Here is a 17188-nt window from a genome sequence, read left to right as displayed (position 1 = left end):
GTGATCCTCCCACCTCAGCTGCCCAAGTCACTGGCTTTACAGGTGTGAGCCATCACACTCAGCTGGTATTTGCATATAAATAAAGAAAAAAAATCAAAAAGGCATACAATTTACTTACTAAATGTAAAAACTGAAATCAAATTTCTCACACTGTATTTATAAAATAGTACACATATAACAGTCTTATTACAAATCTACAGGTACGAAAACATGTTTTCTAATCTAATCATTGTTTGCCCTTGTTACTTACCTTCTTTTTTTGCTTTTTTAAATTAATAAACTTTATTTTAAGAGCAGCTTTAGGTTTATGGCAAAACTGAACAGAAAGTACAGACAGCATCCATATACTCCCCGTCCCTAAACATGCAAACCTCCTGATCAACATCCCATACCAGAGAGGTATGTTTCTTATAATCAATGAGCCTACATTATCACTCAAAAGTCTACAGTTTATATTAGGGTTTACTCTTGAAGTTGTGTGTTCTATGGGTTTTGATAAATATATGACAACATGTATCCACCACTGTATCATACAGAATAGTTTCACTGCTCTAAAAATCCTTTGGGCTCTGAATATCCTGTAGAAGATTAGGATACTCTAAAATTAGAATATATTATGTATTCTAGTTTGCCCTGGTTACATACCTATTTTTCAAAATTCCTTGAGTAACTAAATATTACTTCTTTGATAATTTAGTAATTACGGGGTATTATAACTAATGTCCAAGTCACCAGTTTTGAGAGGCAATGGAAAATATGTCTAAAATACCTAGGTAAGAGAACCAAATTATCATTAAATGATAGAACTGGGGCCAGGCACGGTGCAATTCCAACACTTTGGGAGGCCAAGGTGGGAGGATCACTTGAGCCCAGGAGTATGAGACTAGCCTGAGTAACAAGGTGAGATTCCATCTCTACAAAAAAATAATTATTAAATTTATTAAATTAATGATTAAATAAAATAAATAAAATCATTAAATAAATTACTAAATTATTAAAAATTGCAATGAGCCAAGATCGCACCTCTGCAAACTCCTGGGCTCAAGTGATCCTCCCGCCTTGGCCTCTCAAAGTGTTGGAATTACAGGCATGAGCCACCATGCCTGGCCTCAGTTCTATCATTTAATGATAATTTGATTTCTCTTACCTAGGTCTTTTAGACATATTTTCCACTGCCTCTCAAAACTGGTGAGTTAGACATTAGTTATGGTACCTTGTGATCTATACTACTCAATTATCAAAGAAGTAATATTCAGTTACTCAAGGAATTTTGAAAAATAGGTAAGTAACCAGGGCAAACTAGAATAATAATATATTCTAATTTAAAAATATCCTAATATTCTAGTGTTCTAATACAGGCAGAGCCCAGCTTGGGGGACAGAGTGAGATTCTGTCTCAAAAAAAATTAGCTGGGCATGGTGGTATGTGCCTGTGGTTCCAGCTACTGGGGAGGCTGAGGTGGGAGGATCACTTGAGCCCATGAGGTTGAATCTAAAGTGAGCTGTGTTTGTGCCACTGCACTCTAGCCTGAGTGACAGAGTGAGACCTTCTGTTTCAAAAAAAAAAAAAAAAAGTACATGAAAGTTATCTTTAAAATGCTTTGTGCCTCTGTGATATATCTTCAAAATAGAGTAAGTCTTTTAAAATCAATTGACCTAAAAACCCCCAATCCTATAAAATATGAATCTTATTTTAGATGCAATTCCAAAAACCCTATTTAAGCAGACCAAGTGAGATACTCAATAAGGCTGTAAATGGGAAAAAAATGGGATAAACTTTTAGCCATTTCATTATTTACCTTGTTCAGAACAAATGACATAAAGAAAACAGTTAAAAACAACATCTATGTATACAGGAAAGTTTTACCTGCAATGGGCTGTTGTCTACAATTTAGGCATAAAATCATAAAGTATGCTAAAAAATTTAAAGCTCTGAATTATAATAACAATTTTTTGTGTACCCTGTATGTGCCATCCACAGTAGGTCTATATCTACGTAACCCTAAACATAATAATGCTCATAATACACAGATGCTCAGAGCTTCAATGACTGGCCTAAAGTCACACAGCTGGTGACTAGCGGAGCTATTTATAACACATGTCTGGCTCCAAAGTACAAGTTCTTTCCAACATGTACTTTCATCTCATTTATAAATGTGTACACTACACTGCTCAATAACATAGTTCACATAGAAGCTATCATTAGAATAGGTCTTTAGAAACAGAATAGTGAAAGGACTTAAGCTTTCAAGTTCTCTTCCTTCAGAAATGGAGAAACAAACAAAAAACAGTAAAAAGAAATTTGACCTCCGAGTTAGAAAATTAGCAGTAGCAGCTGATGACCAGCAGGTGTCACAAGCTCAAATGCCTACAGATGACAGGCAGAAAATACATAGATAGGGCCAAGACATAAGATAACATGGAACTGGGAGCCAGCATACCCAACCTCAAAGGATCTAAAGCCCCGTTAAAATAAAACAAAAAACAAGTCAACAGAACACCTGTGCTGCCCAAATAAAACATCTGCAGTCCTTGCTGCTTTGGGCTTCTAGATTAGGCTATACAAGGAAGAGTAAAATTGAGGGAGAAAAGGAACACAGAGTGGGTGAGTTGGACATAAAAACTTAACTCTGGACCCTTTCAAAGAGATTCATGAACTGTGTGTTTATTATGGGACAGAGAGAGCATAGAAGGAACCTTAACAGCAGGAATAGGACAAGTCTATGAGCCTGTGCATGACTTTGTAGACCTGCCTATCACAGATACAACAGGTAAGTGTTTTAAATGTTTTGATTTTGTAGAAATTTTGGGAGAATCCCTTAAACTGGGGCCAGAGAGTGACTATTAGTGATGTTACCAAGAGCTAACCACATATTATCAAGCTTTTACTGAATATAGTCATATGCTTTTAAAGGATGGATAGATGAGTCCATTTACTAGCAAGTGATATTCAATTGTACTTTATTTAGAACAGCAAATGTCCAATGTAAGAGGTTGTCTTTAGGCTAGGCGTAGTGGCTCATGCCTGTAAATCCCAGCACTTTGGGAGACCGAGGAGAGCCGATTGCCTGAGGTCAGAAGTTCGAGACCAGCCTGGTCAACATGGCGAAACTCCATCTCTACTAAAAATACAAATATTAGCTAGGCGTGGTGGTGGGCACCTGTAATCCCAGCTACTCAGGAGGCTGAGAGGCAGGAGAATCGCTTGAAACCAAGAGGTGGAGGTGGAAGTGAGCCGAGACTGCACCATTGCTCGCCGGTCTGGGCGACGAGAGCGAAACTCCATCTCAAAATAAATAAATGACTGTCTTTAATTGTTTTAAATATCAAATAATGATTGAACCCTTCAAAAATTAGTAATAACCTTTTATTTGGGAATTTTCTTCCGTATCTTATTTTCTTTTAACCCCATTATAAAAACTATTTTCAAAATTAAATTTCTGTTCGCAAACTGCTAACAATGGTTTCTCAATAGTTTATGTTTTCATATTCAAAATGAAGAAAAGAAACCAATATGCTAAACTAAGTCCTTTCTGCTATACTTGGCTTCTTTAGTTGTAGATTCAAACTTCCCTTCTACGTCTTAACCATATATATTCACCTAGACCACATATATTTCACTTTTTCCCACATTCGACAGCTGAACTGATCCTAAGTCAGAAACTTCATGAAGCAAGAGAGTCATTTTCCACATACGTGCTGAGATTTTGAGCAGCTATTATACAGTCATAATATTGCTCTATTTCTTAATTCATGACCATACTTAAGAGAACTAGAGTCTTACACAGCATTTCTTAAAGAAACCAGCATTCAAGGTCTAAGGACTAGCTGAAGGTAATTAGGTTGAAAACTCACATTTAATTATTTCCAAATCTGTACTGTCTTAAAAAGCAAAAACCCTAGCTATAGTAACAGTACCAACCCGAGACAGCAGAATTGAAAAAAAATTCCCAAGAAGAACTAAGCCAACTATTAATACATCTAGAGCAAACACAAGTAAAATGAAAGTAAATCAGTAATTCTACCTGTTTTTTTTTTAAGACAGAGTCTTACTCTGTCACCCAGGCTAGAGTGCAGTGGCACAATCTCGGCTCACTGAACACCTTCTGGGTTCAAGTGATTCTCCTGTCTCAGCCTCCTGAGTAGATGGGATTACTCAGGTGTGCTACAACACCCGGCTAATTTTTGTATTTTTTTAGAGATGGGGTTTTACCATGTTGTCCAGGCTGGCCTCAAACTCCTGGACTCAACTGATCCTCCTGCTTCAGCCTCCCAGATTGCTGAGATTACAGGCATAAGCCACCACACCTGGTTCCCTAAACGTTTTTAAATAAAATTAGTGCCTTAAAGCCAGCACAGAGAGACAGATTTGAGATGGATTTCTGTTTCCTTGTAGGTAGACTTGCAATAAAAAACTTTTATTTTTTCAAAAACCCAGGTCATACAGGAAGGTCCAGCTCTCTGGGAGAGGGGCATCTGCCGAAGGAAAACAAAGAAACAGAAATAACATCACCACCAACAAGCTGGATGTCCACTCAGAGACCCAATCTGAAAGTCAGCAATTACAAAGATTACAGGTGGATAAATCCACAAAGATGGGAAGAAACCAGCGCAAAAAGGCTGAAAACATCCGAAATCAGAATGCCTCTCCTCCTTCAGGGGATTGCAGCTCCTCATCAGCAAGGGAACAAGGCCTGATGGAGAATGAGTGTGATGAATTGTCAGAATCAGGCTTCAGAAGGTGGATAACAAGAAACTTCTGTGAGCTAAAAAGAACAAGTTCTAACCCAATGCAAAGAAACTAAGAACCTTGAAAAAAGGTTTGATAAAATGCTAAGGAGAATAGACAATTTAGAGGAATATAAGTGAATTAATGGAGTTGAAAAACACAACACAAGAACTTCACAAAGTATGCACAAGTTTTACAGTCGAATTGATCAAGCAGAAAAAAGGATATCAGAGGTAGAAGACCAACTCAATGAAATGAAACGAGAAGATTAGAGAAAAAAGGATAAAAAGGAATGAGCAAAGTCTCCAAGAAATATGGGACTATGTGAAAAGACCTAATCTATATTTGATAGGTGTACCTGAATGTAACAACGAGAATGAATCCAAGCTGGAAAATATTCTTCAGGATGTTATTAAGGAAAACTTTCCCAACCTAGCAAGGCAGGACAATATTCAACTCCAGGTAATACAGAGAACACCACAAAGATACTCCTCTAGAAGACCAATCCCAAGGCACATAATCGTTAAGATTCACCAGGGTTGAAATGGAGAAAATGCTAAGGGCAGCCAGAGAGAAAGGTCAGGTTACTTACAAGGGGAAGCCTATCAGACTTACAGCAGATCTCTCAGCAGAAATGCCAGAAGATCTCTACACGCCAGAAGAGAGTGGGGGCCAATATTCAACATCCTTAAATTTCATATCCAGCCCGGAATTTCATATCCAGCCGAACTAAGCTTCATAAGCGAAGGAAAAATACAATCTTTTGTGAACAAGCAAGTACTCAGAGATACCATCACCACCAGGTGTGCTTTACAAGAGCTTCTGAAAGAAGCACTACACATAGAAAGGAACAACCAGTATCAGCCTTTCCAAAAATATACCAAAAGGCAAAGAGCATCAACATAAGAATTTACATCAACGAATGGGCAAAACAGCCAGCTAGCATCAAATGGCAGTATTAAACTCACATATATTATTATTAATCCTAAATTTAAATCAACTAAATCCCCCAATCAAAAGACACAGACAGGCAAATAAGATAAAAAGTCAAAACCCATCGGTAAGCTGCATCCAGACCCATCTCACATGCAAGGATACACAAAGACTCAAAACAAAGGGATGGAGGAAGATTTACCAACCAAATGGAGAGCAAAAATAAATAAATAAACAAAAAGCAGGAGCTGCAATTCTCACCTCTGATAAAATAGACTTTAAAGCAACAAAGATCAAAAGAGGCAAAGGAGGACATTACATAATGGTAAAAGGATCGATGCAACAAGAAGAGCTAACGATCCTAAATATACACGCACCCAATATAGGAGCACCCAGATACATAAGACAAGTTCTTAATGATTTATAAAGAGACTTAGACTCCCATTAATAGTGGGAGACTTTAACATCACATTGTCAGTATTAGACAGATCAATGAGACAGGAAATTAACAAGGATATCCAGGACTTGAACTCAGACCCAGAACAAGTAAACTTATTTATAGAACTCTCCACCACAAATACATAAAACACACATTCTTATCAGTACCACATCACACCTACTCTAAAAGTGACTACATAATTGGAAGTAAATCACTCCTCAGTAATTGCATAGCATTTCACAGGTTTAAATGAAATATTGGTTGGCTGCTTGTTTGTTATTTTCCTCCCATATTCCCTCCTGTCTCCATTGTTAAGCACAATTATTGGCATAAAAGAGGTTTTCAATACCCATTTTTAGACTGCATTCTAGCCTGGGCAATAAAGCAACACTCCCGTTCTCTCTCCCTTTTTCTCTTCCTCTTTATTTCTCTCTTTCATTCTCTCTTCTTTCTCTCTTTCTTTTAAAAAACAAAACAAAACAAACAAAAAAAACCCCAGGTCATAGTAACAGCTTCTAGCACATTGGACAGTGAGCCCCTTTTGCTCCGTAACACTATAGGAAATAATTTCTGTTGCTTGTAAGCTATCTAGATTACTATATTTTGTTATGCCAGCCTAACAGGACCAAGATACCATACCATGTATCCCATTAGATTATAAATGCCTGACTATTCCCCCAAAAGTCCCTTGTGGGCAGGGCCTGGGTCTTTGTAACCTTGATATCAACCTAGCACAGTGCCTGGCTAATAGGTGTTGGGTATTTCCACTTTAATTAAAGAAAGGAAAAAGTAATAGAAACCTCTTATTTGTATAATGCTTCATAGCTTATTCACTCTCACTGGACCTTCTCCTGATGCTGGTACTGTAAAAATGGACAGAATTCAACTAATAACACTGGCGCATTACTACAGGTGAGGCTATTTATTCCATTTGGAGTAATTTAGGATTAAAATAAAAACTCTCACAGAAACTAGCTTTTGCTTGATAAGCCAACTGAAACATGTTGTCCATACAACTATTATATATTAATAAAAAAATTCTACTAAAAGGTTGCCCTTTTTATTGTTTCCAAATAATAACTGACGAGGCAAGTCTGTCATTAACACTAGTCTCAAAATCAAGTTAGATTTTTTTAAATCAGGAGAATCATTTAAATACATACTCTAATCATCTACTTACTCTATTAAGCGCTTTGGGGATGAACCACTTTGATGGAATTCATCAGCATCATAAAATTCATCTTCACTGCTAGAGTAAGAGAACTCTGGGACTGTATTTGGAGACAAGTTCACATGGCTTGGAGAAGTTAGACTGCTACTTGGTGGTGAATGGCCACTGCCTGAGAAGTTAAAAAGGCTTTAATTAGAGAAAAACGTTGGTGATAGAGAAAAAATTAGGGAGGTGGAGTCAAAGCAGACTTTTCTAAAATCAAGAGTTTGGTTAAGTTTTTAAAAGTTGCTGCATTATTTATAAAGAAAATCCACATTTAAATTCCACAGAGAAAATGGCAAATCATGATATAAAATGGGGACATAGCCTTTCAAATGAAACAAAAAGCTATGTCCTCATTCTATAATTAAAGTTTATCATTAATATTAGTAAGGGGGCATTTATATGAGTTGTGAATTCCAAGTCCCACAACAGATACCATTACCTATGGGGCACCAGGGCTCTTATTTTACACTGCATATCCAGATGTCTAAAAATGCAGCAGTGAGGGCCGGGCACGGTGGCTCGTGCCTGTAATCCCAGCACTTTGGGAGGACTAAGCGGGCAGATCTCAAGGTCAAGAGATCGAGACCATCCTGGCCAACAAAGTGAAACCACATCTCTACTAAAAATACAAAAATTAGCTGGGCATGGTGGCATGCGTCTATAGTCCCAGCTACTTGGGAGGCTGAGGCAGGAGAATTGCTTGAACCCGGGAGGTGGAGGTTGCAGTGAGCCAAGATCACGCCACTGCACTCCAGCCTGGCGCCTGGCGACAAAGCGAGACTCTGTCTCAAAAAAAGGAAAAAAAGCAGCAGTGATGCTGGGTGCAGTGGCTCACCCCTGTAATCCCAGCACTTTGGGAGGCTGAGGTGGGGGGATCATGAGGTCAGGAGATTGAGATGATCCTGGCCAACACAGTGAAATCTTGCCTCTGCTAAAACACAAAAAGTTAGCCAGGCATGGTGGCATACACCTGTAATTCTAGCTACTCAGGAGGCTGAAGTAGGGTAATTGCTTGAATCTGGGAGGTTACAGTGAGCCAAGATTGTGCCACTGCATTCCAGCCTGGCGACAGAGCAAAACTCGATCTCAAAAAAAAAAATCAGCAGTGAACCACTGGGAAGGCAGAATGGAAAGAATATTAAGACCACATGAACATTAAAATATTGCAGGATATCACATTCTTATCATTCAATGTTTTTTAGCAATCATATGGAAAATGCACAAACCATCCAAATTCCTCTCTCCTTTTCCACCTAAGTCAGAGACTCAGAGGTGGAGATAAAAATAGAGGGCTACTATGAGAAGAACACAGAAAATGAAAAGATTCAGAAGAACATTTTTCTATTCCTAAGAAGTCTAACTAAAGAAATGGAAATTAATGGAGACCCAGAGAAAGAAGACTGCCATCTAATCTCTGAGATGATCCTCTGGTACCTTGTCTAGTAATAAAGCAAGAACAAAAAAGTATCAAATCAATCGACAAATAGAGTATTAAAATCAATATAACTTACTGAGCATCTAAGGGCTGTCAGGCAATTTATACTAATCTACAGATGTTTGGTGAAGACTAAAGTTTATTAAGTCACTGATGGCAATCTGAAAGCCAGGGCCACAGTTCTGGAAGAAATTGAAGACAGCAATAAAATGAATTCAGGCTAGGTACAATAGCTCATGCCTGTAATTCCAGCACTTTGGGAGGACCAGATGGGAGGACTACCTGAGCCCAGGAATTCAAAACCAGCCTGAGCAACAAAGTGAGAGCACGTCTCTTAAAAAAAATAAAATAAATTAGCTGGGTGTGGTGGCATGTGCCTGTGGTCCCAGCTCAGTGAGAGGTTGAGGCAGGAGGATCACTTGATCTGAGGAGGTCAAGGCTGCAGTGAGTTGTGTTTATGCAATTGCATTCCAGCCTGGGTAATAGAGTGATATTTTGCCTCAAAAAAAGAATCCAGCCTTACTTATGGATTTCTGCCTGTACCTATACCTATGGTTCAATAGTTATGAAAAAGAACACATCAGTCTGCCACATTCAGTCATCACATTCACAAAAGTATTTTATTTTATTTTTTTGAGACAGTCTCGCTCTGTTGCCAGGCTGGAGTGCAGTGGTGCAATCTCGGCTCACTGCAACCTCCAACTTGCCTGTTCAAGTGATTCCCCTGCCTTAGCCTCCCAAGTAGCTGGAACTACAGGCACGCGCCACCATGCCCAGCTATTTTTTGTATTTTAGTAGAGACAGGGTTTCGCCATGTTGGCCAGGATCTTCTGCCCTCATGATCCAACCGCCTAGGCCTCTTAAAGTGCTGGGACTATAGGTGTGAGCCCCTGTGCCAGGCCCTTTGTAAAAGATAACACAAAAAGTTCACCCCCTAAAGGTCATGCTTATTTTGGAAATTTCAAAGGTAGCTCACCTTCTTAGTCAATAAATTCATATTCTCTTTATTACCCAACAGAAAAAATAAGAGAGAAAAGCAGCTTTTTCTTATTAGAATTTTAAAAAAATGACCAGGAATTGCAAATGATTAAGTAGCATGCAAATATTCCAGGTGATCACATAAATGAAAATGTATCTAAGAAGAAAATAAGTTTGAGTGGGAAGTGCAAACAAAAGATCTGAGATTTACTCAGGAGAGCGAACATTGTTTCTTATTCCTTTATTACTTTTTTGTATTAGCAAGAGAAGGAAAGAAAAGAGAAAATGAAGTTAGAATGAAAAGTCAAGTAAGATATAAATCACAGAAACTTAATTTTGAAATTTTCTTTAAATCTATTTAAAGTGTTAGATTTCTGGAATATCTTCAACTGAAATAGTTTTCAGAAGACAATCTTTAATTTTTATCTTCTGGAAATAATTTTTACTAAAATTAATGTACATAAGAAGAGCTTCTCACTTTTTTTCTTTTTTTTTTTTTTTGACTTGGAGGTCTCACTCTGCCACCAGGCTGGAGTGCAGTGGTGCGATCTCGGCTCACTGCAACCTCTGCCTCCTGGGTTCAAGCGATTCTCTTGCCTCAGCCTCCCGAGTGGCTGGGACTACAGGGGTACACCACCATGCCTAGCTAATTTTTGTATTTTTAGTAGAGACAGTGTTTCATTATGTTGGCCAGGATGGTCTCAATCTCTTGACCTTGTGATTCGCCTGCTTTGGCCTCCCAAAGTACTGGGATTACAGGCGTGAGACACTGAGCCCAGCCAAGCTCCTCACTTTTTCAAAGTCTCTTGCTAGTTTTATATATTTCAAAACAGAAAAATTTTGGAATTTTGGCTGTTTCAAAATTCTGACATAAAAATATGAATAACAACAAACAGGTACATTTTTTAAATGAAGAAGAGGTGACACTGCTCAGGAAATACAGAAGTCAGCCAAAATATTTCAATTTCATTATTCAAATTGCTTATCAGTCTTTCTCAAAGAGCTTCAAGTAAGGGAGCTGTTTTTCTTTCAAAATGCAAAGGCACCTGCCCATGCTGTTAAATAGTAAAGATTAAAGTAATAGCATAAGTACCTTTACTAATTTGAATTTTTAAAATCACATGGCCATTATTCATTATTACATAGGAAAATTCCTACCCAGGAAAAAAAAAATCTGAGGATGAACAAAGAGCCTGATCTCTGATCTCCCACCTCTTCAAGGGTGGTTCTGGTTTCCAGTTTTAACAGTGTGAAAAATGCTAGGTGCTTCCTTGAGTTTGGTTCTGCAAGTTACTCAACATAAATTTAATTAATTTTAAAACAATAAATCTAGTATCTAGCACTGATAGCATCCCTGTAAAACAGAAAATAAAAATAAAGACCATAAGTCTAAACAAATTAAGAAAATGCAAGCCAGGCACAGCGGCTCACGCCTGAAATCCCAGCACTTTGGGAGGTCAGGGCAGGCAAATCACCTGAGGTCAGGAGTTTTGAGACCAGCCTGGTGAACATGGTGAAACACTGTCTCTACTAAAAATACAAAAATTTAAGGGGCATGGTGGCACGTGTCTGTAATCCCAGCTACTCAGGAGGCTAAGGCAGGAGAATTGCTTGAACCCGGGAAGTGGAGGTTGCAGTGAGCTGAGATGGTGCCACTGCACTCCAGACTGGGCGACAGTTAGACTCCATCTCAAAAACAAAAAAACAACACAATGAAGTTATCTTTTTTCTGACTATAAAATTGGCAAAAAAGGTGAAGATCGATAAATGTTTTCTAAAAAAATACACATATGCCAAAGATGCTGTACAAAGGTATCACCGAAATATTGCTTATGATGGAAGGACACTGGAAACAAGTGAAATGTCCATCAGTAGAAAAAACGAGCAGTATCTGCTCAGACAGCTGTAAAAAGAATGCTGTAGACCTAATTTTACAAACATGGAAAATTCTCTAAGTGTTCTTTGTTAAAGGAAAAGTGAAAGTCACAGAAACACATGACCTAACTTAGGTTTAAACAAAAACAATAAAAACACACAACGCAAGTTGCAAATTATAGGGGGAGAGTAAAGAGGACTTTCAGTTTTTATTCTGTGCACTTCTGTATCAGCTTCACAAATAAGACAGTATACAAGTCTAGCTGGAGTAAATTTTTCAAAAAGTCAACATAGATTACCAAAATATATCTTAAGGTTAAAAAAAAAAAAAAAACTCGGCAATATTTTATTTTATTTAAATTATAATTACTGCGGGCATCATGCCTCATGCTTGTATAATCCCAGCACACTGGGAGGCTGAAGCAGGAAGACTACTTGAGCCCAAGAGTTTGAGCCCAGCCTGGGCTGGAGAGACTCCTCTCAATAAAAATAAAAAAATTAGCCAAATGTGGTGGTGTGTGCCTGTGGTCCCTGCTACTTGAGAGGCTGAGGCCTGGGAGGTCAAGACTTCAATGAGCCCTGAAAGTACTGCTGCACTCCAGCCTGGGTGACAGAGTGAGACCCTGTCTCAAAAATAAAAATTAAAAAAAAAAAGAATTTTTTTTGTTTGTTTGTTTTGAGACAGAGTTTTGTTCTTGTTACCCAGGCTAGAGTGCAATGGCGCGATCTCGGCTCACCGCAACCTCTGCCTCCTGGGTTCAGGCAATTCTCCTGCCTCAGCCTCCTGAGTAGTTGGGATTACAGGCACGCGCCACTATGCCCAGCTAATTTTTTGTATTTTTAGTAGAGACGGCGTTTCACCATGTTGACCAGGGTGGTCTCGATCTCTTGACCGCGTGATCTACCTGCCTCAGCCTCCCAAAGAAAAAAAAATATTTTTAAAATAAATAATAATTACTTACGAAAGCTTCTCTTTCAATCTCAAAGCTAACCACTTTCTGTATGGAACTGTAATGTTAAAACCAAGATATCTCCAACAGAAATACACATTTATTCAACTTTTCCCCCACCTCATCACAGGTCACATACAAATATTAAATGTTAATGAAGAGTTATGAGAAATAAAGAAATTCTGCAAATCTGTACCTGTACTATTTGGTGTAGGAGTCTGATGAGGTCCCAAGGTAGCCAACACAGGTCCAACTGGTAGGGAAGAGGGACGTTGCTCTGACTTACACAATTGAACAGGTTCTAGAAAATTTCAACATGTAAAATAAAGTACAGAAACAGCCAAACACACATTCTGTTACCCATAATTGGGTTTCAAAATCCTGAAGACCAGTAATTTTTGAAACTCTTATTTCATTATGTCTAGTTCCATGCGACTCCTTCCTTCTGACTTCCTAGTCTCTTAAACTCGATGATAGGCTAAAGGGTACTAAGATAAAAGGCAGAATATCAAAAGACCAGCTATTGTAGGCCAATACTGCAGTATAACTACTCTGTAAAACCAACAAATGCTTCTGATGTGTTTCTGAGCCTCAAACTACGTAAAATATGAAGTGGTGTACAGTACATCCTCCTCTTTAGCCCTGAGAGGAAGTTCAAGCTAATTCACTTAAGGAGTAAAAATTCACAAAAGGATTTCACATACTTACTAATATATTTAAAAAGATTCTTCCCTTTTATAGTATAATTTCTGACTTCACTATGCCATCATTGAGAACAGAAATTATTAGATACAACATTTCTGATACAGAAATGTTAGATACAACAAAAGGGCAAAAGGAATTAGTGTAGCTAGGTATTAGCCCTGAGCCCTTCTTTGATAGTTTTTAAAAATAGCATTTATTGCTCTATCCTTAAAAAAAAAAATACAGATGTCATCTGATCAGTAGGCATTATATATTTCCTTCTTCCCTTTCTCATCATCCTTAAACTCTACCATGAACATGCATTGGTATTGTTCAGAGCTACAATGAATACCCCAAAACGGAACATCCCTGGATTACCCTAATTAAGGTACAGTAAATTTTCCTTGCTAGCCATGAATTCTGAGTCATAGAATTCTATCCTACCAGTGAATCCAAATCTTAGTAACCATGTTTGTTTTCTATCTCACTTTGAATACCAAAATCACTTTCATCACACTTCAGTAAAGCCCCAATATCAAAACACTATTATCTTTTTCCAGTTCACTTTTAGCTGTATTTTTTGAGTCCTTTTTTTTTTTATTAAAAACAAAGAAAAACAAACAGTAAGAGCTAAGACTGCTATGACAGCCACACAAATTAAGTTTTTTTTAATCAATGAATCTGTGAAACATTTTCCTCAATTACCTGGAGGTAATACAGTCTGGGAAGGCATTGTGCTGACCACAGGTTCCAAAGGACTAGGTTGATATATTGCATCTACAGGATTAATAGTACTCTAAGATAAAGAAACACAGTATAGTTATTTTTAGTTAAATGCTCTTCTCATGCTACCCTCCCAAACGAATGAAATGCCCACATTTATGACCGCAATATCCTGAGGGTAGCTATATAGATATGTTGATCAAAATGAAAAGAGGAAATGAAACACATTTTCTATACAGAAGTGTAAGAGTTTCTTCTAACAAAGCACAGTAAGGAAAGAAAATGAATGAATCTCTGTTACAGAAGGAGGTAAAGCTAAATGGAAAAATTGAGGAGTTATAAAATGGTGTGGGGGAGATTTCAGGAAGTCGAAACCACCTCTCAATTCAATTTAGTGCTTCTCAAATTCTTAATTCACCACAAATATTGTTTTTCTCTTTCACTTGCTTTGGTGTGTTACACCAAATGTCCAGCTAATATATCTGCACCACTAGGATCTCATCTTTCTATCCCATACTGCTGCTATCACACAGTACAGTCATTCCTTGGGTATCCAAGGTGGATTTGTTCCAAGTGCCCCTGAGGATACCAAAATCCACAGATGTTCAAGTCCCTGATATAATGTGATATAGTATTTGCATACAACCTACACATATCTTCCCATTTAAGTTCTATCATTTCTAAATTACTTATGACATCTGCTATTACATAAATATTATATAAATCATTTACTGTATTGTTTAGAAATAATGATAAGGAAAAAATATATACATATTTAGTAAAGAGGCACTTTTTTTTTTCCCCTCAAATATTTTTAATCCACAGATGTAGAAGGCTGACTGTGTTAAGTGTCTGGTTTTATGGTCACTGAAGAGAAAGAGATGTATCTTCTAACTGGGGAGTGTGGAGGAGAGGGCTTGATTTCTGAGGATTTAGAAGAAAGAAAAAAAAATTCGGACATATAGTTAATTTTAAAGGGGAGAAAAGTCTAGGATTCCCTGATTCTAAGTCAAGAAATTATTCCGACAGCATGAAGACATTTTAAAAGGAAAACTCCATAACTTACTGATTGGGCAGGGGGCAGGTGTGTAGATGTTAAACCAAGGTCTTTGCTTAAGCAAAGTTTACATTCACCATTTAGAAGACTAACCTGGGCAAACCCAAGAAATAAAAACCTACGTTATTTACCTTTCTTTGATCTGGAAAACTGAACTTGACATATAGGTTAAGTAGTGCTTATAACAGAAGATACTAAAACAGAAATGTAAAAGAAATATTTTGCCAATGAATAAGCCCAAAAAAGCAGTTGGAGAAACTTAAAATCATCTGACTGGGCGTGGTGGCTCACACCTGTAAATCCCAGCACTTTGGGAGGCTGAGGCAGGTGGATCACAAGGTCAAGGGATCGAGACCATCCTGGCCAACACGGTGAAACCCCATCTCTTCTAAAAATACAAAAATCAGCTGGGCGTGGTGGCACACGCCTGTAGTCCCAGCTACTCGGGAGACTGAGGCAGGAGAATTGCTTGAACCCAGGTGCCAGAGGTTGCAGTGAGCCAAGATCATGCCATTGCACTCCAGCCTGGACGACAGAATGAGACTCCATCTCAAACAAACAAACAAAGACCCTTAAAATCATCTAATAATAGAAACTGAGATAATGGTAAAGTTTTTGTAGCATTCTCACGTAATGTTTAAGTTAAAAAACTTTTTTTCCTGGCCACATGAAAAACAGACAAACATAGTGTCCAGGACTGTTAAAGAAAAAAAATTTAACCAAAAAAACCACCCAGCTCTCTTTCTGCATGATTATTTAAAACTCATTAAATAAGATCTCTTCAATCAAGTGATTGAACATAAGAATTCTGATTCTTGTCACTACAATAGTCTATCTGCCATAAATACTTTAACTGAAAAATGAAGGACACTTAGAGAAGACATCCCCAAAACAATCAGTAATAATTTAAAAAAAGCCAAAAAGTGAAGAAACTGAACTGGGGAATATTTTGAAGCACTGAGAAAAGCAAAGAAACAGAGACAGAGTTTTTAATTCCTTAGAAACCTTAAGTCTCTTATTCTCTACAGGTCTCAGTTTCCTAGTCTGCAAAATAAAGTCTGTGTTTATATGGGTGCTAAGAATAAGAACTTTTGAAAGGTTACTACTTTGCTTCTATTTTCAGATACTGGACCAAGCCATAATAACTAAACAAGTAACTCAACAAACCTGGAGCTGTTTCTAAAATAAATTCCTTGTTCACACAGTGCTTTCCTCAAAAAAACAAAACCAAAAACCAAAACCAAAACAAAACAAAAAAAAACAAAATCCCACCATTAACACACTTTGATATATAGGAATGGATATGTCACCTCTTTACCCCTCCCACTGAAGAGAGTAAGAAATAAAATAACTTTGGAACAGGGACAAGAATTCTCTTTTGTATGCAATCTTTTGTTTTCCAGATGAAATGTTCTTACAATTAGGCTTGTCAACCAAAGAAAACACTTAAAACTTTTTGGCACTGCTAAACAAAAATTATGGGAGGCCACTGCTTTGGATTGAGCTCTTGCACTAGGGCCCAACAGACTAGACCAAACCAAAAAGGAGTCACTCTTGCTAAATGCCACATAATTAAACTCTAAGAAAGCAAGTGGATCTCAAAAAAGACCTTTTTCTTTCCCCTGAAAATAGGAGATTCCAGTCTGAGTCAGTGTAACATGGAGGTGCCCTCTGTTTTAACCCTTAAAAGAAAATTAATCTGATGTTAGCCAATCAGCATTTTTTCCTGTTACAATTCCCACCTTACAAAACCCACTGCTCTGCCATTGCCCAGTGGGACCTTTCATTCTATTTTGTAGAATGGAGGCTGACCCAATTTACGCATCTTGAATAAAAGCCAATTAGGTCTATGATTATATTTGTTGTAATTTTGTCTTTTGACAGCATGTATATTAGAAGTATTCAACAATTTTTTTGTTGTTTTTGATAGAGAAAATAACTCTGCTATTCTTATCCACAGTTCTTAGTCAGTCAATTTCAGGTTAAAATATGTCACATTACATTCTACAATCTGCTTTAAAAATAAATGTGCAGAGCTTGAGAGGAAAAAAAGTCTACTACTCAGCCCTAATCTGTTATGACATTAATGAAACCCATGTAATGCAATGTACGATACATACACATACAAATACATGTATGTATCACTAACTGTGCTTGTTCTGTACCTTAC

General features: G+C 37.6%; 1 protein-coding gene across 50 annotated transcripts in view; it reads right to left on the bottom strand.

Annotated features, from left to right (window-relative positions):
* Positions 1 to 17188, bottom strand: part of OSBPL9 (oxysterol binding protein like 9) — a 185664-nt gene that overhangs the window by 16599 nt on the left and 151877 nt on the right. For all 50 annotated transcript variants that reach the window (XM_009001204.5, XM_054236220.2, XM_002750813.5 and 47 more), the window contains 3 exons: positions 13944 to 14034; positions 12751 to 12855; positions 7281 to 7440 (listed from right to left, as the gene is read on the bottom strand). In XM_009001204.5, coding sequence (XP_008999452.2) covers positions 7281 to 7440; positions 12751 to 12855; positions 13944 to 14034 — 356 coding nt within the window. The remainder of the gene's footprint in view (positions 1 to 7280; positions 7441 to 12750; positions 12856 to 13943; positions 14035 to 17188) is intronic.

Source organism: Callithrix jacchus, chromosome 7 (assembly GCF_049354715.1).
Source record: "Callithrix jacchus isolate 240 chromosome 7, calJac240_pri, whole genome shotgun sequence".
NCBI classification, from domain to species: Eukaryota; Metazoa; Chordata; class Mammalia; order Primates; family Cebidae; genus Callithrix; species Callithrix jacchus.
This window is presented reverse-complemented; position numbering and strand designations above follow the sequence as displayed.